Source organism: Armigeres subalbatus, unplaced genomic scaffold, assembly GCF_024139115.2.
Source record: "Armigeres subalbatus isolate Guangzhou_Male unplaced genomic scaffold, GZ_Asu_2 Contig149, whole genome shotgun sequence".
In the NCBI taxonomy this organism is placed as follows: Eukaryota; Metazoa; Arthropoda; class Insecta; order Diptera; family Culicidae; genus Armigeres; species Armigeres subalbatus.
This window is the reverse complement of record NW_026942275.1, coordinates 370957-398926: the sequence shown is the minus strand read 5'-3', so window position 1 is coordinate 398926 and position 27970 is coordinate 370957. Positions and strand designations below refer to the sequence as shown.

Below are 27970 nucleotides of genomic sequence, written 5' to 3'. Positions count from 1 at the left end.
TGCATTCGTATATCATGAGGCTAACACGATGATACTTTTATGCCCAGGAAGTCGAGACAATTTCCAATCTGAAAATTATTTATACCGGCACCGGGAATCGAACCCAGCCACTCTCAGCATGGTCTTGCTTCGTAGTCGCGCATCTTACCACACGGCTAAGGAGGGCTCGCGTATTATTGCGTATTTTAGTAATTTCGAAAATTTGAGATCATTTGGATAAAAATTGATTTAGCACAAGCGGTTACAAGTTCGAATATGAATCTTTGTCCTAGTTTTCTGGAGCTAATTGCGTTACTACCGATCAGGCAACATTGCTGCTTCGGGTGCGAAACATGGCGCAGACAAATTCAGGCTACTATGTTGCACTGCACGATTCAGTGTAGCCCTCAAAGAAGTTTAACGATCATGACTAAAGATTAGCAACCTATGTATTTAAATCGATTTCTAATTATTGGAACCATCAATGAGGATGCGCTTTTCGTTGAATGAAAGTATTTGAGTATGTATTAGTTTTAGCTATGTAGGTTTTCTTTGATTTTGCGTTCAATGAAAAAGCGCCATAATCAGTATAATGGAAAATTAAATTTCCCCATACTAATTTGCATGCAAACTTGAAACGGCTTGTGCTAAATCAGTTTTTATACAAATGAGCTCAAATTTTCAAAGGACACTCAGTACATGATACAGAATCAGATGAGCGTTGGGAAGCAAAACCGATTTTTTAACCACCCTATCCAGCTGTAAGGCCGGAATTAAATATAGATTTTAGACAAAATCTGCGTTATCTTTGGCTATACAACACAAGTCACGATAGAGTAGTATATTCGAATTTTGGTGCGTGGATCAATCCGGTTGGACCTCCAAATATTTCGATAGATGGCGAATATAGCCCCAGGCTTTCTGACTCGTGCTTCAATGCATAGCTTAATTTCTCCATCTGATGATATCAGATTGTCAAGATATTCAAATCCTCCGATCGTCCGACTACTGCAAAGTTTAAGGGGCTGTTCGCGTTGACACTCAACCACCTGGTCATGCTGATGTTGATGTTGAGGCCCGCCGCAAAGAAGCAACTCGCATAACAGATGGTCGCAGTATAGCGTGTATAGCGGTATAGCGTGAAGCAAATACCGAGTAGACGAGTAAAATAGCTCAATAATATCAAACGTTTATAAGATAGCAAAATGAGATATGAACCTGATTGAAATAAGAGATAAAAGATCAGACGATAATTTCAAAATTTTGCGCTAAAATATCATGAGGAGATCAAGTTATGTTATTTGCAATAAGCTATGAATATCATGTGCCATTAGTTTGTTCTTATCCATAGCATATCTTGATATTTAAATGATATTTTGGCGCAAAATTTTGATAATTTTGCCTGTTCTTTTATCTCTTATATCATTCTATGGACCATGTTTTGTTATTCTGTTCATAGCTTCTGCCCGGGATTTTATCTTCTCGATAAAACCCAAACTAAATTTTATCTTCTCGACAAAACAAAAACTTTTTTGAAGCCATAGTTCAAACTGAAGAGTTTTGTAGTTTAAGAAAATTCAATGAGACATTACTCACACTAAAAACCTAGATTAATCTACTTACAGTGTGATTTTGATTCTTCCTTAATCATATGGAACAGCCGATAAATATTAACTCAGTTCAATCAAAGTCAATTGCCGATATTTCGGGTATTGGACCACCCGACATGAACATTACAATGTTCTGAAAACTCAGACTACTTTCCTTCGATGGGACTCAAACCCACAACCCTCAGTACGCTACGCTTTTAATCAACTAAGCGACGAAGGATCTCCGTCGGCCTTCGCAACTTAGCGTCTACACCCAACCGATTTTGGCGAATGGCAGATTTTAATACAATTCTGCAGAAACTGTATAAAAATTGGGCATATACAATTTCGGAAGATTTTAATACAATATTTGTATAAAAAGCTTACAGAATTGTATATGCCCAGATTTTATACAATAATTGTCAGATTTGTTTTTTGGGTGTACTGAATGAGCCCGAGATTCTCAAATTGGATCATTCACAATCCATTTGTCAAGCCAACACGTCCAATTTGGGAATCTTGGGCTCATGATTATTTGTAATAACATAACACTATCTTAAAGATAAATCGTCTAGCTCAAACTTTTGTAGGGGTATATGGCGGGACCATCATCATCATCATCCTCAATTATTTGCAGAATCCAGTATGTTGCAGTTGAAGAAAGAAAACATATTGTTGTTTTTCATTCAAAACCCCAACAATAGGCGGATTTCATGTGTTGAGCTTTACTACCTCTATTCCTCGCTTCTCGTTAATAAATAATTCAGAAATAACTAGAACGGTCCTTGATTTGAACGAAACTCAGTAGCGTTCAATAATAACATGTACTTCGCCTTGTGGTGGCCTAATTTTGTAAAATTAATCTTGTTTAAAAAATTAGTGAATTTTATATGGTAGAAAATTTGAGAATGTGCACGCACATAACATACGCACACGTCGTTTGAGGTGATTGCAATTATATTCCTCTAATGCCGTCTTAAATTTCCACCGTACAACGGTGTCAGGACAGTTTTTTCAGAATATTCTGTAATTAAAATCCTTTTGCTTCAGATACTTCTGGTAATTCTCTGTTATTTTGTCGCTATTTTCATCAGGAGGCCTGTCGAACGATTTTCAGTCTACCATATCGAAACATTATCAGAAAATATGCATGAAAATGTATGCATAACATGTTTCCGCTGAACCATTTTAAAAATTCCACTAGAAATACCAGGATTATTTTGCAAAGATTTTTCTAGGGATTCCATAACTGTTATTTCTTGAAAAGTCTTTTAAAATCCCCACTTTTAAGTCTATGAACATAGACATATTTTTGCATAAATAAATACAGATTTGTTTTGTATAGGGTAATGCGGTATAATGCGCCCCCGACCTGGCCAAAACGCCCCCCTTTGATTTCTATAAAACTATAACTAAGGGTAAAAATCAGTTGGTACCTTTAAATATTTGTAAAACCATCATACTATGTGAATGTGGAAGTATTTTTGTATTACATAATGAAAATAGTAGCAAAATACAAAAAGTTACAGTTTTGATGTAACTTTCAATGTTTGTTTGCTGGAAATTCTTGAGTGACGCTAGCATACTGTCCGCAAAACTTGCACTGGAACACTCAGTTGGGGAACAAATAACTTTTCTTAGCCGTTTATATGATATAAAATTGCTTCCATCTTCAAAAATATAACGTTTTTCGAAAATATGTTTTACTGGTCAAAACGCCCCAGTGTATGCAGGACGATATGCCCTTACCAACTGTACACAAGCGCGGCGAGCTTGCAGCAGTTGCATCCGCTCAAATGGACTTATGTTGGTTTTCTAATGTCAAGCACATAAAGATTTGTAACCTTTTTATTATAGGATAGATAAAATCCTTATGAAGGGCTGTGAAACGTCTTTGGTTAAGGTGGGGCGTTTCACCCAGGCACTTGTTGAAATCCCTTTTTCCATTTTTCAAAAAAAAAAACTTTATTACGTCTTCTCTGTAATATTACTATACGATAACTCACAGGAAATACATTTTTGACATTTTGGACTAGCAAATAACACAAAGTTTGCATAGACATGTGTAGTCAGTTAAAGATAAGCTATCAAAGTTTGCATAAATTGCGTCGAAAAGTAAAAAGTTATAGGTGTTGCCTTTGGAGGGGCATATTATACCTTCTTACACTATCTCCCATTTCTACAATAGGTCATGTCCACATTTCAACTTTTTCTTCGATAAGATTATTGTAATCATCATTATCATCATTACCATTTCTAATGATAACGTTACCTTATCTCAATCAAGCTTCTTCTATTTGAAAAGGATTGCATTCAACAATAGCTCTCTTATCAATTAAAAATCTAGTTAGAAATTAGATAAGGAAACGTCCATAAGTTACATGATGCTTAGAGCGAGGAGGGGTTCTTATGAGAAGTTAAACGATCGATTCAAAAAATGGATGCTTCACAGTAAAAGCGAAGGGTTGAAAATGACCATGCGTAGCGCAGTTAAAAGATCTTCCCTGAACAAAACGACCTAGCTGTCAAGTAAAATAAGTTTATCTTATCAAATTGTGTTTTTGCCTTGCCTTTGGCGGATAAATTGCGAAATTATTCACCTCGAAGTTCGCTCTATCATATTCTATTATCTTTGAAACTCATCCGCTGTGGGCTTGTTTCTTATTTTTGTGATTTTTTTTTAGCTGTGAGTACACATGGCAAATAGAATCGACAAAATTCGAAAGATATTCAATTTGCAAAAAAATAGCCAACCGCGGTGCAGGTTGGTACTCGGATTCTGATGGCTTTCCCGCAAACGTGACCTTTACGTGGTCTTGTTGTGTAGGGGTTATCACGCCTATCTAGAGAGTAGGAGGTTGAGGGGTTTGTGTCCCTCCAAGACACGTGGATTCTTTTTCGCAAATTTAATATCAATTTGTCCATTTCGAAACATGTGCTGTGCATATGCACTAGGGTGCCAATTAAAACGACATTTTCGAATTTCAAAAAACTACATTACTCACTATGCCCAGAGGTGAGCCAACCAAGGGCTGAAAACCTCTTTAATAAAGACGACAATAATATTAACATTACTCACTAGTTTCATTACCATAAAATATTACCAAAGTTTTTCCAAGGGGGGACCAGAGGAAAAGTAGAAAATCGAATTTTTGTTTTTGATGCCAAATGACTTAAAAATGCACGAAACGTCGAGATCTGATGTTACCGTTAACGGGAGTGTCATTGGGCCAAAATGTGGTATGTTCCAAGTAAGTGTTACAAAGCTCTAGTAGTTAACATTGGATTCAAGTTTTAATTAGTTTGATACAAACTTGAATAATAAATTTATCACTGTGTGGGGAAAAAATAATAAATGAGGAAAATTCTTCACAGTTGTTCAAAATTGGCCCATTCTCACCCCTCACAGGGGGTGACATTGGGCCAAGTAAAACCAAGTTCAGCGGTGACGATGCCTTGATTCAATCGTTCATTACGGCTTTACATCACTTTACATCACGGCTTTTACCAACTATGTAAGGCAAATCAACTAAAGGCTTGGCCCAATCTCACCCCTTTTTAGCGTGCATTGCTCGTTGCTACGAAAAACCAGAACCACTATAGTAAATATCCATAAAATTCGATAAAACAACAACAGATTATCGTAACATGATAATCAGGTATCCATCGATCTAAAAACAAGTTATGTAATAGATTTGTGGGGCATTACTGACACTATTTCAATACCGGTTCATTCGATCAATAGTTTTATATTCAAATTCCAAGCACTTTGTGATTTCCTAGACGTGAATTATAATATAATTTCGAACCGTTTGAAGTTTTCATCAAAATTCGTAACGGTTTCTGAGATATTAGGAGTGTAAACATTTTTCGTTTTTGACCTAATCTTTCCCCCGGGCCCAATGTCACCCCGAACGACAGTACTTCAAAAAAATCTTTTGCAGAGAATCGATTTTTTAATCAGATTTTTTGGGGCTTAATTTTTTTTCCAGATGAACATTTTTTTCATCGAATTTCAACATCGGGCGATGCGCAAACGTGGCCCTTCCTTAGCCATGCGGTAGCCCCACCAGAATTTTGCAATAATCGACCACCAGCAAAATAAACTCCATCCGACCTCCTGAGCCTTGTTAACAGTTCATTCAGCAACCGTAGAGTATTACGTTACCATCGTATACTGCCATAAAGTGGTGATGCGTTAGTGCTCATTATCGCTAGCAACTTAATTCGCCTTTTCGGATTACTTGCCTATAGACCGCATATTAGAACTGAATGTGAACTAATGTGCTTATGGTTACCTGGATCTGTCGACCGGTCGGTTGGAGGCCTAACAATTTCTTATGAAACATAATAGATGACAAGATGTAATCTGGTGCGCACTTCTTTCTACCTTTTTAATATGTCGTAGTTTTAAAGATAGGCATATAGTTCGTTATTTGAGTAGCTACAAGAATTATTAATCTTAAATAATGATGATAGAAATTTTAAAGTCAAAAGTGTTACTCATTGACTTGCACTTCTATTGCGACATATTTCAATATTCCTGATATTTTGAAAATGGTTTCATTCTATCAGTTGCGGTGATGAATCACTTTAGGATATTGATGCTAATTAAAGTTTGCCACCGGTATATATTTTGGATCAGTGCCCAAACACCTGATCTGGAATGATTGTGCACATTTCCTCTGAGAAATGAATTAAATCAATTTCACATGCATCAAGTCATAAATTTGTAACACATACTAAGATCTTCCATGTTACCTAACGGGTTGTAAAATCAATTTCTTTAGCACGTTCGAGATACTTTTCTATTATATTGCACCCAGTGAACGCCCGACTGGCCGTTTCAATTAAGTCTATTAGTGGCGTTCCATCTTAGTCGTTGCGGGAAGCCATACACTACAGCATCTCCTTCATGCTATATGCACCTCATCGTGGAAACCGAATGCAGAATTGTAATAATAAAAACACACAAAACAAACCTCTCCGCTGGTAGTGCTCGTCCCGCAATCTGGCCATAAACAAATCCGGGCGTCCATCGAAATCGGACCGGGTCAGGACCTCCTTGATTGTGTCGTAATCGTTCACAATGACGGCCGGCAGCGGTCCCAGGTAGAGACCAATTAGTTTGCTTTTGTACAGCTGCGACAGTCTAGCCGCGGCTTTGTGCAGATGATGGAAATTCAGGGCCAACAGAAACGGGTATCCTCCCAGAAGGGGCAGCCTGGGTGGACCCGGCGGAAAATTGCTCGAAGGCCGTTCGAACAGATATCGGTAGAAACGATAGATCAAAAGCCCCAGCAGGGCGGCTATTATCAGTTCACTTATCAACACCATTACTTCACTGTGGATCGCTGTAGGATTGAAAACGTACACCACGGCTATGCTTTTGTGTAAATTGGTTGACTGGGTAGAGTTCACCCGCTAATCGCACGCTGACCGCGCGCCACACACAAATTCAGTTCAGTAGATCTTCCGAACAACACACAAAAATTCCAAACTGTCGTTGTCTATGTCTTCATAGGGTAACGGTGTATTGCACTGCTGGTGGCGGCACCCTAACACTTGTCGGGAGACACATCGGAACACATCTGTTACCGTCGAACGTCAATAAACGACTGACTACTACCAAAACCTAATGGACGGCCAAAGACCGGCGGACCAGCAGCAGAGAGCAGTGTATGTTTGCAATTTCGTTTTTGATGCTTCTACGCTTCCATCCGAAACCACCAGCAGAGTTATGTTACGACCTTCTGCTCCTCGCTCCGGCGCGCACACCGGAGCGAATTTTGTTTTTCGATGAATATTCGTTGCTATTCGTTTAAAATTCCATGTACTAGAGCTTAATTTCAGAAAATTCTATAACAATTTAAGAATCCTTCCAAAGACTTACAGAATTCGTTAAGCAATCTTTCACAAAAACATCATCTAAATTTATGCGGAAAAAATCTTTGGAACTTTCCGCGTCGAATTGATATTTTTTTTTATTTGCTGCTTCAAAATTTCTTGATAGGGAAAAATTGTTATGAGGTTCTAAGGAAAATTTTGCACAGGAAATTCTTTTTAGTTAGGCTGACCAAATTATTTCTGTGAAAAAAAGGGACAAACGCACTTGCAAGATGGGACATGTCAAAAAACATTGTGATAAAATTCATGAGCTATGCAAACATAAAAATTTTTGGCCTTATTTTCATTTTCCGTTTGAGAAATTTGAAATAGTTTAGAGTGAATCATTCACCACCATACCCTTCTATTGTATTAAGTTAGTTGTGTAAAAATACAATCTACAAATATTTCACTCTTGAATGGGACGCGGACAAAGACACGAAGAAACGGAAATTGCGCATCTCTAGATATTCATGGAAGATTTAAAAAGAAATTAGTTAGAATGCCTGTCCCTGCGCTCCATTTTAGTGACGTTGAGGCGTGACCTGATTTTCAGGAAATTCTTGCCTAACAAGTTACAAATTCCGTTCAACCCAATGATGAAATTGACCAAATTTACGTCCGGAATCATTGTTTGTATGTTGCAATTCTTGAGAAATGTCGATCAATAGAAAATACAAAACGGCATAGATAGCATTCAGCACTAATAACATAACATCTCACTTTTTTATGGGTTTCGTTCACTTTCTTTGTTGAGAGATGAGCCAGCCGAGAGCTAGCAATCTCTCTAATAAAGACACGCACAAAAATCACTTTCTATGTAGGGGGAAAGACGGCTTTGGCAGGTTTTGTTCTATTATTGGCAGGGGGGTTTTTGTCGACCAAATTTTATGAAATTTGGCCACAATATTCTTTGATATGCAAAGAATGTTTAGGCCAAATTTGAGCCTAAACAGTCATAATAAACCCCCTTGCCAATAACAGAACAAAACCTGCCAAAGCCGTCATTCCCCCTATTTGATTTCATATTCCTAACTAAAATATTGAATTAGTTTGAAAAATATTTTTTGAGCTCTTTGGAAGAATCCATGGAAAAACGGGACATCAAAATAAGGTCTAAAAAACGGGACTGTCCCGTTAAATACGATACGTTTGGTCAGCCTATTTTTAGTTTGCATGGGAAATCGTTTGACTATCCACAAGAATAAAGAAAAGTATTTTGAGTTAAGTCGAGTCAAATACGAGATTCTAATGACGGCCTTACTGTTTACAATCAAGTGGTGGAATTAATAGGATAGTACTAACTCGTCTTATGACAAGTTTTTTCTTAATTTCACTTCAAATTCTTCTTATTGTTCCTCTGAAATTATTTTATTTTTCACATGAAATCTTTGCCTTTCTCGTAATTCTGGGGTTGACAATGGATTACTGTTTCAACAACTTAGAATGTCTGTATAATAGAATTAATTTATCAAGATAGAAACCTAAAATATAACAGACCTTTCTGAACGACCTACACTGCCGCTAACCGCAAGTCGAGCACATCTGTATATGGGCGTCCATATACAGATGTGTTCGACTTGCGGTTAGCGGCAGTACAGACTGTTCACATTTTTGCACCGATATTCGAAATCTGCCACGCCCCTGATCTATAATTTCTGACGCCGGTTGAAAACTATTCAGAGGCTCCATTACTCAATAGAGTATTTTTACAACGGTTAACTGGAAGCTTCCTGCGAAAATTTAAAAAAAAATCAGTTAAAGTTCCGTAGAATTCCGCGGAAGTTACTAAATTTTTTGCGTGGAAATTTGGAAGAATCTCCCGTGAATACTCCACGGGAATCTGTGTCAAAAGATCGAAGAGTCGAAAGGACAAAAGGTCGAAGGTCAAAAGGTCGAACATGTGTCATAACGTCGAAGGTCAAAAGGTCGAAAGAACCAAAAAACAAGAAATAAGATGGAAGTTGTGTGTAGTGACAAGTGAGATGCAAGATAGAAGTAGTGAGCATAGATAAATGAGAAGTGAAAAGTGAGAAGTGGGAAGTGGAAAGGAAGAAATAAGAAGTAGAAAGTGACAAGTGAGAAAGCTGATGTGAAAAGTGAAAAGTGAGATGTAAATAAGAAGTGAAAAGGAAGAAAGAAGAAAAGAGGAAAGATATATAGCAAGAAAGAAGGAAAAAGGAAGAAAGCAGGAAGGAAGAAGAAGGAGAGAAGACACAATGAAGCAAAACAAAAGAACGAAAGAGTAAGCAAGTAACAGGAAAAGAGAATAAAGATGGAAAAATGAGGAACGAAGAAGAGAGAAATGAGGATGAAAGGAGGAAGAACGAAGAAATAAAAAAGAAAAGAGGATTAAAGAAGAAAGAAAAAAGAAAGAAGAAGGGAGGAAGAAGAATAAAACAAGGAGGAAGAAACAAGAAAGTAGGAAGAAAACAGGAAACAACATGGAAGAAAAATAAATAAAAGGAGAAAGAGTGAAGGAGAAGAAAGAACGAAAGAAACAAGGAAAACCCCAGATTAATCCACTAGCAGTGATGACGTTTTTTTCGAGTGAGTAATTTCTACGCACTTTTAGTTAGAAAAAAAGGAAGGGTCAAAAAAGTATTTTGGACATAACATGAAAACCCATAGTCCGATCTGTCCAACTTTCATTACGATACAATGGAACAAGATTCTGCGTCGAATGCAACTTGTTGCGAGTAAATCAGCTAAGAGTCTAAAAAGTGAGTGAGAATTTTTCTTGTAATAAAATATATTTTAGCCATAACTCCGAAGCCCATAGTCCAATTCGGCCAATTTCCAATACGAAACAATGGGACAAGATGCGTCGAATGCAACTTGTGTCGAGCAAATCGGTTAGGACCTGAAAAATGAGTGAGATTAGTTTGCGCACACACATACACACAGACATCACCTCAATTCGTCGAGCTAAGTCGATCGGTAATAAAAATTAGATTCTAAAGATATATTCATGTATCGATCAACCATTTTTGGATGTGAATGGTTTGCAGATGAATCATCATCACTATGCCAATTTTGTTGCTATAGCAGAGATTCTATCCACAGACAAACAGACATCTCACTCAACACATGTTCCAAAGTCACCTTTTTAACGATTGATTTAATTTTTTGTAGACGCTTCCATCGGTTCTGCTTGTGTTTAACGTTTGCTCACTACCGCCATCTGGTTGCCGCTTGGCCACACACAGTGATTTTAGCATTGGGCGGCAATGTTTCCACAACAATGATTTTGATTGCATTTTGTTCCAAGTGAGACGTCTGTTTCCTGTGTTCTATCTGTCACTTTTACTCTATTCGAGAACCAAAATACTAGCCTTAGAGTGGAATCAGGAGTGATTCAGTTTCATTCCAAATTTTCGACCACTATTCTAGTTTGAATCTGGAGCCAAATAGAACAAACTCGCTGGTTTCCCCAGCAGTGTTCTATTCATGTTTTTCAAATTTTCAATTAAATGAAACCATCATGTTGGCGCCAAGAAAGGCGCCGTAATTGCAAAGTGGATTGATCCGTAGATAAAATGACGCATTCATACACCAAAACAATTGGAAAATATTTGAATCTCGTGATTCAATCGTGGTTCAAATCTGCAGAAAATAGAACGGAGCGTTATACCAGTTTTATTTTTTTGACATTTGACTGGTATAAAAATGAATCTAGAACAGCTGCTGGGAAAATGAATGTTTCAGATTCATATTCAAACTGACAGCCCCGAACGATTTGAATCACTGCTGATTTTACCCTACATTATTTAATTTTCGCACGACTGTTATTACGACAGACTATGAAGAATTGTTAGGATTTGAAGCTAGACCAATTCGTTATTTCATTAGACTTGGAAGAACCTAAACATGCTCAACTCATAACGGGATCAATTTCCCCCTATATGGGGATCAAGTCTCACGCAAGTTTTGAAAATGCCAAATTTTCTATCTTTCAGCAAATTTTTTGGTAACTTTCATGAACAAATAATTGCTTCCAATGACGTTTTTGAATAGCTAAATAAATTCTTTATCAAGTCCATCAATAAGCGTGCAAATCTGTGCATGTGCAAGAAAAACGGAAGAAAGGATGAAAGAAGGTAGAAAAAAGGAAGCGAGCATCAAAAAAAAAGGGTAAAGAAAGAAAAAGAGGAAGAGAGTAAAAAGAAAGAAGCATGAGCATTATGACCGCACAATTCGTAGTTGCTACTCCGTGATTGCACTTGCGAAATTGTACAGAATGAATGGAGCTTAGGATTAGCTACCCATTCTCAATGTACACGTTTTGGGAAATCAAATATTTAAAGTCAATAAAGGCGCCGGCCGCGTCCTTACGACCATATAGGAAGGGAAGGATTGTTAGTCCGACTCTCGTTGCTAAGGAGTTTTAGTTGCAAAGAATAATTTATCTGGATTCACTTCGGTTAGCGATGCGATGTATGTGATGGGAAATAACACTAATATGCTGTCTCGCGACGAGTTAAAAGTTTATGGGATTTTTTTTCGAAATAATCACGGTAATTTCTTTCGGGATTTTGGGATTGGTAATGGAAATTGTTTTGAATTATCAATGGAAATTCTTTAAAATTTTCGTAGAATTTTTTTTAAATTTTTGCCAAAAAACTTCGAGTTTACGTAAAAATTCTTCAAAACTTCCGCAAGAAAGATTTTATAGTATTTATGGAAAATTTAACAAAATTCATCAATATTTTCATGGGAAATTATACAAAAAATCTTGGTTATTTCTTTGGGATTTTCTCAGGAAATTATTCTAGATTTTAATGGGAAATAGTTTTGAATGTCTAAATGTCTAGATTCTAAAAAATACAGAACGGACTCGATTGTCACTACGGATAATCACTACGAATTCACTGCGGATAATCGAACTCTCCCACGTTTTTTGTTGCTGAAAATATAACTTTTGTTTAAATAATCTTCATTCCAGTAAAATCAAGCGTCAAGCCGAATATCATTTAGGCACCGACGCACAGTGGTTCGCTCCTCGAATGGCCAAAACCTCGAAATGTCCCTAAAAATAGGTTTTATGTTTGTATAGTGGTTTTTTATGGTCTTTATCACATATAGACTTAAAGGGGGGGAAATGCTTATCTAATCTTCCGGTCAATGTCATCATATAGTGCATATACTCCTGTATATATACGATTGTGATGCATCACCAGTGCTACGATGTGCACGTATTACCTGGCAATCTAACTGCATTGATTGTCTGCCTTTTCAGAATTCCCAATAAAATTCCGTTGAAATATCACAAATGATGGTAATTGTTTGTAGAAAGGGAAAGAAAAGTGCAGTGGGTACTGGCCAAGTTCCCCCTGGCGGTGCTAAAATGATAAGCGGGAACAATGCCTAATTTCATTTAAATCTTTTAGTATCATTAGTGATTAGCACACGTTATTATTTTATGTGGGGGGCAAGCATGGAACATATTTTTCAACGCGGGTGTCAGGCGGCTGACCCATGCTCGACCAAAATAGTAAAATTTAGCTAGAATATTTTAATTTTGTTTGATTGTTTGTTATTGAATTTTATATCAGAAATCGCGAAAATACTTGAAATAAAACTTTGTAAAAAGTTTAGTATAATTATCTTTAAAAGGCATGGTTTGATTTTTGTATTCGATGAACCTAGAAGAATCGTTTTGCTCACTGAGCAGAAAGTACAAATTTGGTAAATTTAGATTTGTTCAACGGATATTTGTTGATAGATTGAGGTTAAGAAATCGTCTGTAAATTATTTAAAGAATAAACTGTAAATAAAATTGATATTAGCATACTCTTTCGACAGCCGGCTGGCAAGAGTTTAAATAAAAACAGGTAAACAACATAGTCTGTGGGTCGAATTGCCAGCTTGAGGCAAACCTCCATGACCTACCTTACCCTACCAAACCACCAACTCCGTAGAACTTATGAGGGCGTCGCCAAGTCAGGGCCTCTCGTTAAGTAAGTTCTACATCAACATTTCCTTTCCTATCCCTAGTTACGGTAAAGATGGGCGTGGCCGGAGTAGTAATCCTCATGCTTATGCCATTGTTATCTTAGATTGGAATCAAGGGTAACTCCCCACCTTGATTTCCGATAGCAATCTGGATAAGGATTCCATAAGAAACATGAGTATCCCTAGTGTCCAATCTACGAAGTATACCGTAACAACGCTAACGCTAACGCTAACGCTAACGCTTTATCACATATAGACTTAAAGATGGGTGTTGGAGCTCTACTTTGGCAATATATAGCCGTGTTTTTGGAATCCCTGGGGTAGTAAATACTTTCATTTTACTGCTAAATTCGCCTCTTGAAAACAGATCATTTCGCAACAAAGACTATCTCACTTGCTATAAAACTACTATTCCATTTAATTCCACCACTTGATTGTTACTTTACAGAACCGTATTTCGACTTTAACAGTAAGGCCGTCTTCAGTGTCTCTCACTTGACTCAAGTGATGGAATTAAATGGCATAGTACTAAGCGGTACTATGACTATGACGTTTTATGACAAGTGAAGATATTCCACAAAAAGCTATTAATAATTTTCTTATCAAAAGACTTATTTGCTGAATACTGTGCTAAGACAAGACAAAACAAATAATTTTATGTTGTGCTAGGACAAAACAAATAATTTTATTCGGAACATCGTATTTGAATTGAATCAATTAATTTGAATGACAAACGAACAACTTTTATTGCAACTGTATACTTACATTTGTATTCTTCATAATCTTGATTCGAATCAGGTTTTCTTTTTTGCTCATTTCAAGGTATCTGTCTTCTCTATAATTATGAGCACTAGCAGAATAACTATTTTCACAAATATGAGACAGTTCAGCTTTTCAGTTCAAATTTCAGTACCAACATTCTCTATTGCTGCCAAGAAGAGTGTGTTACAGCTCAAACATTTAAACTTGAAACTCTTGATGTAGAATCACTTTAATGGCAAAGTATTGAACAATGCCAATTTGCTAAAAAATACTAAGAATTTTCATTTCATTTTCTGCTTTAGAAAAGTTTTCAACATGATTACGTAATTCGGATTATTAGACATAAACAAAATCCAGACAATAAAATTCATTTGAAAGAAATCTAAAATTCGTAGATTCGCGGATGTCAGGTGAAAGGTTTGGAAGTAAGAAATTTTGTCTGTTGTATCTTCTAGCCGTTTGGGAAGAAAACTACTCAATAATTTCATTAACAGCAATAAAAATATTCAAATAAAAGTATACAAATGATTCCGTCATTGAATTATCGCTTTCATTACACATGTTTTAAATGTTATATAATTATATCAAACATTTCAACTTCAATCAAATAGTTTAAAAAAAGGCATTTTTAAGGTTCTTGTGAACAAAAAATGCGCATTTGTAAGGTTTTAGTTAGAAATAGACCAAAAATACTATGCACATTTCGAACTAAACCGTTAAAAAAACAGGTTATCGCAACTTTTTGCAAAACAAAATAGTGATTAATAGAAAGCTATTGCTTTAAGCTTTTTAATGAGCATAAAATCATTGCGGGCACTCATCGGCGCCTATACTTTTGTTTCAATGTTTCAACTTCAATCTAAAAAATGTGAGTATTTTAATTAATTTTGTATTTAAAGTTAACTTAAGTTGAGTTCTGTCACCTATATTTGACATAGACATATTATTTAAGACCCTTACAATGCAGTCTTGAAATAATCCTGGGGTTAGCGATGTAATTGAAGCCGTACGATGCTGATCTAAACGCGTTGTCAAACAGCGTTTTCATTCGAAAATCAGCATTCATGTTGAATTCAAAATGATGTAACAAAGTCAAAACTCAACAAAACTACTTCAAATTTTGAATTTGAATCAAGTAAGTATTCTATAAAATGAGAAAAATATAATTCCGACGGAAACACGAATTTCGATTTTTGAGGTTTTGGCTGCTCTCGAACCATTGTGCGACGGCGTGAATCGGCGTGGCGATTTTTTCTATTGCATTTGTTACCTAAGGATTTTTTCAGAATGTAACGAGAGATTTTTTTAATTTTCGCCGAAAACATCCAATCCCTAGGAAATTATTTAATTTTTTTCGGATTTTCCATGGAATTTCTTTGAAATTTTTGTGGGAAATTCTTTAGAATTTTTTGGAATTCCCAAAGCATATTTTATAGATTTTATATAATTTCCACATACAAATGAGTATTTCTCAGGGATTTTTTTATAATTTTCACTGGAAATTGTTCCAAATTTTTAAGGGAAATGGTTCAGATATTCTTCGGAATTTCCACAGAAATGTTTTCGAAATATCTGCGGAAAAGGAGTGTTCACAAGAAATTCTTTAAAATTTTCACAAGAATTCTTTAGAATTTCTAAAAATATATCTATGAGAATTCCCCAGGAATTGAGTCTTCGCGGAAAATTGTTCAAATTGTTGATTTCAACAAGAAATTCTTTGGATTTCATCGGAAAATTGTTTAGAATTTTCTTAAGAAAATTCTTCGGGAGTTTCACAGGAATACCTTCGGAACTTCCATCGGAATTTTTCGAAAACTCCACTTTTATCTATCACAATTTCTACGAGAAATTGTTAAGTTTTGCAAAAACTGCTTCTAACGGAATGAATGGATTCTTGTTTCGGAATATTGATTGATTTTTTGGAATTTCTAGAGATAGTTCTTTTTTGTCCCAGTCACTCATCGAATATTCCACCCCTGAATACCTGAAACACCTGTTAAACCGAAAGCCATCTTGCCGAACTACATTTGCCCGAAACGGTTTTTTGGTAAAAAATGGTTTGACAAAACTGGCGATTTAGCTGAAAAAGTCGTATGCCCTAACAGGTTGTTTGCCCAAAATAATCGTTTGGCCGATAGGTCGTGGTCGAAAATTTCATTTGACCGAAATAGCAGTTTGGCAGGAAGGACTATTTGGCCGAAAATGTCATTTGCTTAACGGGTAATACGGCCAAAAAGGTCGGCCAGCCGGGTTTGTGGCTTTCGGTCCTTCTCGTCGTTTGACGAAAGTTATTCGGTGGAAATCCGTTTTTATGCCACTTGGCCGAACAACATATTAAGGCGAGAGTTATCTAGCCGACTTCCATTTGGGCGAAACGGTTTAGCTGAAAATGTCATTTGACTGAAAGCGACATACGGGTGAACCAATTAGGTCAAATAACATTTTCGGCCAAACGGCCCTTTCTGCCAAACGACCATTTCGTCCAAATGGAAATTTGGGCTTAATGACCTGTTCGGCCGAACGACATTATTGGCAATTGACATCTGAATTTTCACGGAAAAGTTATCTGTTGGGACCTCACCTTTTCGTGTTCCGACACCAATTTCCTTCCGTGTCGTCTTGTAATCGCCAGTTGATCGAACAGCTGTATCCAACAGCTGTATCCTTCCTCCCTTTTTCTCCAAAGCACCGTGCCGGTAAGTTAAAGGCGGTTTTTAAAAAACTACACACTTTATTTTGATCTACAACACTACACTTTGATCTTTATTAATAACTACATTTCTATTTCAAGCGATACTCTTGGACAAAACTAAACCGTACGAAGACTTTACATGAACTGAACTGTATACAAATCTAACTTGTTCTCTACATTCATACATAACGAAACTAAGCATAAATTAGAACGAGACAGCAAACATGAACAGGACGGTACATTTATATCGGCTCACATCTAGTGCTATAATAGCGATGAAATTGATCAACCTACGCATAAGCGAGACGGGTGAACCCTAGCCTAACATATCGCGAATGTGGCAAGTACTTAAACGGAGTAATTTTGCCTTTTTTTCGGGAAGTTCTTCAGAAGTTCCTCGGCGAGCTCTTTGAAATTTCCTCAGTGAATTTTTGGGGTTCACCCTGCAAATTCTTCGGAATTTCCTTGGCTTCGTAGCCGTGCGGTTGCGACGTCAATCGTGTAGACGCATTTACTATGGCGTGTGAGTTCGTTTCCCGCCCCGGTAACGAACAGCGATAAAAGAAAGGCAAAAACTGTTCCATTCCATCATAACAAGCCATGATAAAAAAATTCGGCACCAACATTTCATAAGGGCGAAACTGCTTTTGTAAACAAGAGATTCTCACGTCGCTGGTGGGTCCAACACTACTGATGGAAGCAGCGAATCCTCTTCTTTTATTCGATGGCACTGGTTTGCGGGGGGGCGCACACGTTAGCCCACCAGTGACGTCAGAAGCTCTTGTTTTCAAATGCAGTTTCCCTCTTTTGAAATGTTGGTGCCGAATTATCAAACTTATAGACAAGTGCGAAAAAAAATAATCGGATAGGCAGCCCCCACAGAGAAGTGATGATTCTTGCTTTGTGCTCGCTCATTTTGTGTTGGGGACCGCACAGCTGAGAAGAATAAGTTGAAATGCATAATAAGAACCAGTACTCGACGCGTTTGGAGCTTTTTAAAAGATATTTATCATGAGGTATAGCTCCTCGAATCAGTTCTTTATCGTGACAGCTTGGGAAAAAAGTCTCTCGTGGTATGCTACATATCGCATATGCATACAGAGATGATAAGTGAGAGACTTTTTCATTCTCTTTTGGATTCAATCCCTGCTCATGCTAGATGTTAAGGTGTTCAGTATGTGCGACCTCTGGTCGAAGACGGTGATTCTGTCTTTTTTTTGTTAAAATTTCATCGGAAAAATCTTGAAAATATCCTTTTTAAATTCTTCATGGGCAAATTGTTTCGTTAAAATTCATTGGTAATTTTTCGCAATTTCTACGGGAAGTTCCTTGGCAAATTCGAAGTTCCTTGGCGAACTCTTATTTGAATTTCCTCCGAAAATTCTTCGGGATTTATGTTCTCTGCAAATTCCTCGGAATTTTCTTGGCAAAACAAAAGGCAAATTCATTAAAATGCTCTCAGTATTAAGTTCTTCAAAAATGTCCAGCAAATTTTACGGATTTTAGTCAAAGTTTTATCGAAAAAATCTTTTATCATATTTCCCCGGAACATCTTCGGCGAATCATAAAAAAATCCTAGAAAACTCTTTGTAATTTTCTTAGGAAATTCTTCATACTTTGTCGAGAATATTTTTTTCAATTTTCTCTGAAAACTCTCCGTTCATCCTCCTATAGTTCTAAGTACTAAGCACTTAGTTATCTTCAGTAACTAAAAACAAATTACACAGGATTTTTTTTGCGGTGGAATATTCCTTGCTTGTGGAGGGTTGTAGGACAAAAGGTCGAAGGGTCAAAAGGTCGAACGGTCAAAAGGTCGAAGGGACAAAAGGCCGAAACAAAAAAAAACTGCATCAAAAGCTCGAAGGACGAAAGCTCGAAATGACGAAAGGTCTTGTCAAAATTGTCAAAAAATTGTCAAAATGCAACGATTTTAGAAAGACAACAAGCTCAAACTAAAATCGATTTGGAATGCGAGGCTAACGATTAACAGTTTGACCGAGAGAAAAAAAGTAATAAATTTGCCTTCCCGTTCGTTTTACTTTGATTTGTAACACTAAGCAAATGATCGAAAAAAAATGCCGAGTTGGTTTTCACTTGATAAAAAATGTTTTCTCTGTTAAACGAAACATAGGCATCTGTTTGGATTGCCAATCGACACAAAAGATCGTGCTTTTAAAGCGCATATGTCATGCATCTGTCCAGATCTGCTTTGTATCAGAAGTTACGTCGGGGTGCCAACACACTTTCCATTACATATTCACATCTGAGTTGTCAGAACATAATAAATTAATGTCCAAGTCGATTGGTGAGATCAACTTCAATGAAATTGTTCGCTGCGAATGAAACTCCGATAGAAGCGTACGGTGAGGTATTGATCAAAGTAAATCCCAGTCTTCTTCGTGAGTTTTTGTGGAATTTTTTTATCGCTGATGCTTCGTGGACAATAATCGGTTTGGACTTTTTGTCATATGCAATTTCGATTTGCCAATTAATCCGAAGCTAAAACGTCTTATCAACAACACCACGCGCCTTGAATCGATTGGGACCCTCGCCGTTGGGCATCGCACTAAAAGGACCGAAGTAGCTCAATGCAATTTAAGCACCTAATGAAACCAGGAATTCGATCGTCCAGCAGTAACACCGCCAGCTCACTCCATATGGTAGAAAAGGCGAGTGGTTCTTGGTGCCCATTTGGCCATGTGCGATTATCACGCCTTAAATACCTAGACCAGGTAGAATGATTTTTTTTTTCGTCTGATCTTCATGATGGCCCAAAACCTCCCAATCGAACGAAATTCGAATTAGTTTGGTCTTCTTAGTTTAACATCTTTTAAAACAAATGAACATTGTCGTCTTTGTACGCTTCGTTCTTGTAAACTTTCCCGTGAATTATACCCGTCGTGACGTACAGCAGGCCAATTTCATCCAAACAAAACCAGCATTCTAGCCCTGTTTGCACCAACAACGGTGTCGTCGCTGGGCCGAAGATGTGCCACCGTGCACCACCGCACCGGTAGGCAGCATTGCGGGTGGGTGGCTGGCATGCTCTCTTGTGCTCAAGAAAATCCGCTTCAATGGGGTCGTCCGTAAAGCACGGTGCCATCCTCATCGGAACATCCAATCATGTTGAGTGATTCGGATCAAGTTAACGCGCAATATTGAACCCACTTCGCGCTCTTCATCCGGCACCATCCGAGATTTCATCATTCGTAAATAGACCCCGCAGGTCGGAGCGCATGAAACCAGCAACAAGACTCCCCCGAGTGATGGAGGGGTGATTTTCCGTTTCACCGTGTCTTCCGCTTGTCGGATGCAGCTTGCTTGCGGCGACACCAGTCAGTGGCACGCGAGCAGTCGGTCCAGCGTGGGAAGGGAAAGACGAATCGAGGGGACTTCTTAGAACGAGGGCGCCTGTGATGAAAAAAATGGGAAATGCTGCTGGGAAATTATTTTTTTGGAGCTGGTCAAACGTTCTTATTATGGATTTTTTTAGGTAAATGTTGAAATATGCTTGTTGTAGAAAAAAGCATGGGACTAAAAGTTTACCATACACTAAATTAAGCTTATACTAAAGGATACGCCGCTGCCTGTTTACCACCAATAACTTATTATGCCCGAGTGGCTATCAGAAGTGGTTTTTCTTTATCAAGTCTCTTCCTATTATGTACCTATTCTGTACTTGACCATCCTGTCATGTAAGTGGATGACCCGTTGATCCTTTTCATTTACCTTCACCTGTCTTTTGTATGGTTTTCCTTGTGCCATGTGCCATACCTAATATTAATGTCATCGTCGAAACCAAGTATCCTATTAAATCGTATCAGCCAGGTATCAGCAAGTGGTGTTGCAGCAATCTTGCAGCTAGTCCATGTGCATTCTTCTCCACCACACTAACTATCCAAATGCGTCATAATACCTAATACCAGTTTACGCATCTAGTTTAGCGGCTGCGGTGTTGGTAGTGACAGCTCGAATATGTCTCTAGCCATCATCAACAGATGCTGCGCCTAGTTGCCCTTCCTTTAAAATTATCATATTTAGCTGCTGCTCGTAGTTTTAAGCCAGTATGCCGTTTTGCAGTCACTTGGTTCATAGCCGCGGTGCCCGTCCACGTGGGACTACGCTTAAGTTGGAAAAGATTTGAATCGTTTGTTTGAGAAACTGCATATGTAACATTTTTGGCCAAAATGAGATTTTTATATATTCTGAATCCTCGTCCAAAAATACGTATTCAGGCAAAAAACTAAAAAAAAATTTTCTTCAGGAATGTATGAATTTTTTTTCGTTTGTTTGAGAAACTACATATGTCCACGTACTTTGAAGAACAATTGTGGAGTACAGCTTACATTTTTTGCACTGAAGTTTGCCAGGGTGTGAGTTTTGCCAAAAACTATTGATCTGTATCGAAGAAATCGAAAGATTCGGTGCGAATTTGTTCAAAATCAGTTTCAAAAACAGTATCTTTCAAAATTATATTGTTGGTAAGGACTGACTTACACTTTAAGCGAACATAATAGTGTTTTGTATAGTAACGCAAACGCTCAAAGTTTCGAAAGCTCGCTGCAAATCCAAGTAAAAATAAGAAGAAGAAACACGACGGTGTTAACTTTGACAGATTCTACAGCTCACCATAGGAAGATCATTTCAAAATGCTGATAAAAAAATCTAGACAAGATGTAATCAAGATCTGATTGAAGTATGATACAGAAGTGTATGATAGATACATTTTTGAAAAATATTAAAAAAATGAGATGTGCTTCCGAATATGTAATTCAGAACTTTTTCCGTACATCAATCAGATTTTAATTACAATTTGTCTAGAATTTATTATAAGCATTTTAAAATTATCTCCTATGCTGTACTGCAGGATCTGTTAAAGTTAACACCGTCGCGTGTCTTCTTCTTATTTTTACTTGGATTCGTCCATAGATATTCAAAGGGGCAGATCTGTAAACATTGCGTGGCACCTCTTATGATTATTCGCACTCAGGTGGATAGTAAAAAATATTAAAATGAAAAAATCATTTGAATTTATTCAAGAATGTTTTGAAAATCCTCAAAATTATCCGAATACTACCACATTGGCCCACTCATATAACAAGAGGCCGGGGAACGCGTAGAAGGCAGCACTTCCGGTATGATTTTGTATTAAACAGTTGGGTCGGCATTCGAAATTGATTACCGACCACTTCTGGAATGAAATTTGCATTTCTGGAATGGCAAGATGGCATTCTATCATAAGAATAGGGTGAGTGAAGCTACAGGTGAGGAATTAAACATTTATAGCCTTTTGCTTAACATAAGAAATAAGTAGTGAGGAATGGGAAAAGATAAATGAAGAGTGAGAAATATAAAGTGTGATGTGAACAGCAAAATATGAAAAGTAACATTCGATGTGAGCTGAGAGTAATGAGAAGTTGGATGTAACAATTGAGGAGTAAGAAGTGACAAATGAGCATCAAAAAGTGAAAAGTAAGAAACTAGGGGTAAAAAATTATAAATAAGGAGTGAGAAGTGAATTGTGAATAATGAAGAGTGAGGAATAAAAATAAATAAGAGGTGTGGAGTGAAAAATAAGAAGTTGGAAGTACGAAGTAAGGAAGATGGGGTGAGATGTAAATAGTCAGAAGAGAAATTAAGAATAATAAATGAGAAATTAATCCTTCTTCTTTTTTTCTTCTTCCTTCTTCCCTGCCCTTCATTCTTCCTGCTTTTTTTCTTTTTTCTACTTCCTTTTCTCTTCTGTCTTCTTCCGTTCTCCATCTTGCTTCTTCTCCATTCTTCCTTATTTTGACGTTGGACAACGTCTTAGCCGAAGGTACCGGGTGTCAAATCAAATTCCAAAATTGAGGATTGTCATGAAATCATGTAAGATTTTGACCGAAATAGGGCCTTTATTTTATTTATATATCAATCGATTCTGAAATTCTCCAGCAATTTGTCAATTTCATCGAAACTTTTAATTGTTCTTACGCGTTCATGCATTCTCAACACGGACATCAGAAGGATGTTAGTTTTGGGCCGTTTTATTTTCTCTGGGTATAAAAAGATTCGTGTTTCGCGCTCGTTCCGCTTCACTTCAGTTCGAGGATCCACGATGAGTGTTCACGGAGAGCGGACAGGACGTTGGCGTCAATGGTGGTCCCAGCATGGATGGCGGTTGTTTCAGCATCCGTAGCGATTCAGCGACAAATTATCGAGTGGTTATTGTTAGCGTCACCGGTACTCCAGTTTCTCCATGCGAGAGCATGGTTCTGGATCTGGTTTTGTAGCAGTTAATTGGGAAGGCACATTATCTAAAATAAATCGGTTCTTTTCAGAACCTCAATTTAATAGAACAAAAACTCAACTTAATTCACCGAGTAGTGATACTGCCTTTCTCGCATTTAGCCAAGACACCAACCTTATAAAGAGCTAGATTAGTTCGATGAACCATTTTCTTAATAATTTCTAAACGCAAACGTCGATCGCTACCAAATTCAATAGTGATCATCTAGGACTTGCTATCTGCCGAATGCAACTTGTTGCGAGAAAATCGGTTAAAGATTACTATATGAAAAGTTGTCTATTCTTAGCTTTAGTGCACACACATACACACATACACACGGACAGACAGTCGAGCTGAGTCGATTGGTATATAACACTATGGGTATCCGAGACTTATATAAAAAGTTCGTATTCGGAGTAAAATGATAGCCTTTCGGTACAACTTTGTTGTACGGGAAAGGCAAAAAGGTTGAGCCAAAACAAATTTTAATCAAAGTGCAAATCATCATCGCTCGAAGACAGCAGAAATTTAACTTTCTTTATTCTTTCCTCTTTCTTTCCTCCTTCTTCTTCTTTTTCACGTTTTTAATTTTTTTTTCTTCCTTCTACCTTTATCCATTATCCTTCTTTAATATATTTCTTCATTCCTTTTCCCTTCTTCTTTCTCCCTCCTTCTTTATTCCTTCTTTCTTCAACAGTGAGCTCTTCCTTACTCGATATTAAAGGGACCATCGAGTTAGGAAGGTATCGAGATTAGGAACACATTCATATTTGGTCGAATGCCATTTGGTTGAATAGTTGAAATTTGATTTCTTATTAAGAGATGTGAAAATGAGATGTTCCAAGTGAATAGTGAACAGCGAGAAGCGAGTAGTGAGAAATGAGATGTTCGAAATGAGTACAGAGTAGTGAGAAGTGAGTACTGCAAAACAAGTGAGCATTGTGTGGTGAGATGCGTGCAGTAACATGTGAGTAGTGGAAAGTGAGAAATGAGAAGTGAGTGGTGCAAAATGAGTAGTGAGAAGTGAGATGTGATAGGTGCAAAGTGAGAAGTACGATGTGAGTAGTGGGATAAACAGATTTTGAGTAGTGAGAAATGAGTGGAGAGATATAAGACAGAAAGAAGAAGGAAGACGGAAGAAAGAAAAAAAAGAAAGAATCTCAATTCTTACTTATTGTACCTCGGTATTCACTTCTCTTACTACTCTCTTCTCACAACTAACTTCTCATTTCTAACTTTTCACTTTTCACTTCTCACTACTACGTCGCATTTTGAACTTCTTGCAAATTTGGCAAATCGGACTATGGACTCATAAATTATGGTCAAAATACTTTATGTTATAAAAAAGCGCGTGAAAAGTCAGCTAATTTTTAATGCACTTACCCTCATCCGATTTACTCACAATCACAACAAATTGCATTGGACGAGGAGTTCTGTTCCATTTTTTCTATTGAAAATTGGCCAGATTGGACTATTGCCTTAGAAATTATGGCCAAAATACTTTTTGCCTTTCTTGTGCAACAAAGTTGAACCGAAAGGCTATAGTTTCTCTCCTTAAACGAACTATCGGATGCTTCTACACTGATACACTTTCCTCCCTTTTCGTACGGGAGTTTGGCAGAAGGGCGGTCATAAGATTTATATCATAACGAATATTGCCCTCCGCTCGCTTGATGGGAAGGACATTTTCGTTTTCTTTTTGTGCAGTTGGAGTTTCAGTTAACAAACAACCAAGAGTGATATCCTTAAAATATATAAGTGGGTAAAATAAAGCAGGGGTATGTACGTCAAAAAGATTGGAAAATGAAACATTTTGTTGAAATTCTTATTAGCATATTGTAGATCAAGTGGAAAACTGGATCTACAATATCTTTGCTTGAAATATTCCGATTTTCATAGAATATTCAAAGATTTTTTTCTATTTTACTCCTAACTACTAGCTCAACTATTTTCGAGCACACACATTTTACGAAAGTCAAGAAAGGCACCATCACCGCTAGGTGGATTAATCTAGTTTTTTTTAGACTCATCTCAACTTTTTTAACCCCTTCGTTACCAATCCCCCTTTTGAAAACGAAAATAAAAATCTTTTTGGTTGTAACTTTTTTGTCTTTCAACATATTTTTTCGCAACTTTCACCAAAAGATGCGGAATTTATTCAAATTTCATGCATTTTTGCGACTGGTCATTTGATACCGCAGTTATTCCGGATTTAAAATGGATGTTAGCTTTTGACCATATGCCAGAACACATACTTCGGCAACTATTATTTTGGATATTTTGAATAGAAACGACGCACAAACTATACCAAATTTGATCAGGAATTTGATCGGTCCGAAATATGGCCTGTATTCCGGAATCCGGACGTTCCGCCGGAACCTGTTACGGGGTCACTTTACGGAAATAGGCGAATACCATCATGCGACACATCAAACTTCATAATTTCAAAAGTTATGGTATTCTAAGGTAGTTTTGTACTTCCTGGAACGTGTTTGAACCGATTGGAACGGGTAAACTGATTTACCGAGTACCGGTTCAAGGGTCAATTTTGGAAAATTAGCAAACCCCATCATGCAGCATATCACACTTCATGATTTTAAAAGTGATGGCACGCATCGGATTTGCTCGAGTTTGACGTTTGTTCACTAGTGCCACCTGGTTCGTGATTTGCCCAACTAAAGTGTTTGTACGACGATGAATTTGATGACCAAATTTGGTATAGTTTATGCGTCGTTTCTATTCAAAATATCTAAAATAATCATTTCCGAAGTATGCGTTCTGGCATATGGCTAAAAGCTAAAACTCGTTTTAAATCCGGAATAACTCCGATATCAAGTGGCCAGTCCAAAAATTCTTAGAGCCCCTGAAGCTTGAATAAATTCCGCCTTTTTTGGTGAAAGTTGCGAAAAAAATGTTTAAAGACAACGAAGTTACAGCCAAAAAGATTTTTATTCTCGTTTTCAAAAGGGGAGGTTGGTAATGGAAGGGTTAAACGAACGAGAAACGCATCATCATCGCTAGTTAAATTAATTAGGGCTTTTTCTTCCTTCTTTCTTTTTTCATCTATCCTCTTATTTCTTCCTTTCTTTTTCCATCTTCCTTATTTTTGATTTCCTCTTCCGTCTCCATTCTACCTACTTCATCTCTTCTTTTATTCTTCCATCTTCTTTCTTTGTTCTACCTTCTTCTTTCTTCCTTCTTCTTTTATCCCTTTCCTTCATCATTCTATCGTTACCCTTCTTCCTTCTTTCTTCTCCTTTGTTTTTTCTTGTTTCTTTCTTTCTTTTTGTATGCTTTTTCCTTTTTCCATCCTTCTTTCTCTTTCTTCTTGTTTCCTTCTCCTTGTACCATCTATTTTCTACTTTCCTTTTTGCCTTTCTCGTATACTAAGTATACGTAAAGGCTATAATTTCACTCCAAAACCAAACTTTTGATAGAAGGCTCGGAGATCCATAGTGTTATATACCAATCGACTCAGCTCGACAAACTGAGGTGATGTCTGTTTGTGTGTATGTATGTATGTGTGTGTGTATGTGTGTATGTGTACAAATTTTGTAGACACACTTTTTGGAACTTAGCATTACCCGATTTACTCGCAACAAGTCGCATTCGACGGGGAATGCGGTCCCATTGTTTGCTATTGAAAATTGGCCTGATCGGACATTGCATTTCGGAATTATTGAAAAATCATTGTTTTTTCCCAAGGGTCCCACCTTGGAAAAAAAATTCAAAATCGATTTTTTTTTTCAAGAATGGTGGGAATGCATAGTAATTAATTCAAAAACATGCAAAATGATACAAAACATACGATCTATCCTCTAAAGTGCTTTTTTGACCTTTCCTATGTGATTTTTTCAGTACATTTTACGATGCACGAGAAAGGCATCATCGCCGCTAGGTGGATTAATCTGGGTTTTTCCTTTTTCTTCCTTCTTTCTTCTTCTTTCTTCCTTTTATCTTTCTATCTTTCTTCATCCTTTTCATTCTTCCTGTTTCCTTTCGTAATTTATGAACGGTCATTTGTACCTTCTTTCTTCTTTTTTTCTTCTTTCGTTTATCGTTCTTTCTTCTTCCTTCTTCCATCTTTCGTCTTCGTACTTCCATCTTCTATCTTTATTCTTCTTTCTACTGCTATTTTCCTTTTGTTACACTTCTCACTTCTCAATATTATCTTACCTCCCATCTAGCTTATTATTTCTCAATACTCACTTCTTACTCTCCTTTCTCCTCCTCCTTCTCCTCTCAAAGGGACTGGAGGATGATGTTCAGTCTAATCCGCTTACCTAATCTCATCAATTGAAGGTAAGTTTCCTTCAAATTTTCAATGTAAATTACGTGCCGCATTGATATTTACGTGTCATAATATCAATGTCGTCGGTGAAACCAACTAACCGAACGGTCCTTGTAAAAATTATACGCACACACACAATCGGCAAGCGCAGTAAATTTCCAAACTACCTCCAGTAGTTTTCCATTGTACGTCCCCTCGATTAGCCTCTTGCTTCCTTTATTTTGTTTTTGGAAATATGATGTTACACACCTCCTCTACGCTGCCGCTCTGACCAATCCGCTCACGACATTCCTAACACTGTGTGCACTCAATCATCTGCAACCCATTATATGATGGCGTATGTCGTTTTTCATAGATAAGTTTGAATATATTTTTATTTTATATTCAAACTTAGTTTCACTCGTAAACTAAAACGTGGGCGTAAGGGCGGCGAATTTAGCCAATGTCTGTGCGTGTGTGTGGAAAAAGTTATTCCTTTTTTTAATTTATCAATAACCATTGGCGCCCAACAAACTATATTCGATTGATAGCATTTTTTTTGTATATAA

At 37.2% G+C, this 27970-nt stretch overlaps 2 protein-coding genes across 3 annotated transcripts in view; one reads left to right on the top strand and one right to left on the bottom strand.

Moving 5' to 3' along the window:
- LOC134202872 (probable cytochrome P450 304a1) overlaps positions 1-7235 on the bottom strand; it is a 35732-nt gene extending 28497 nt beyond the window's left edge. Inside the window, exon 1 of the mRNA XM_062677860.1 lies at positions 6551-7235. Coding sequence (XP_062533844.1) covers positions 6551-6905 — 355 coding nt within the window. The 5' untranslated portion in view covers positions 6906-7235. The remainder of the gene's footprint in view (positions 1-6550) is intronic.
- Positions 1-27970, top strand: part of LOC134202871 (uncharacterized) — a 156539-nt gene that overhangs the window by 92687 nt on the left and 35882 nt on the right. The window contains exon 1 of one of the 2 annotated variants that reach the window (XM_062677859.1): positions 27428-27433. The exons of the other annotated variant lie outside the window; for it this stretch is intronic. The gene's annotated coding sequence lies outside the window, so the exon portion shown is untranslated. Of the gene's footprint in view, positions 1-27427; positions 27434-27970 lie in introns of those variants that run through there. 2 annotated transcript variants of the gene reach the window in all.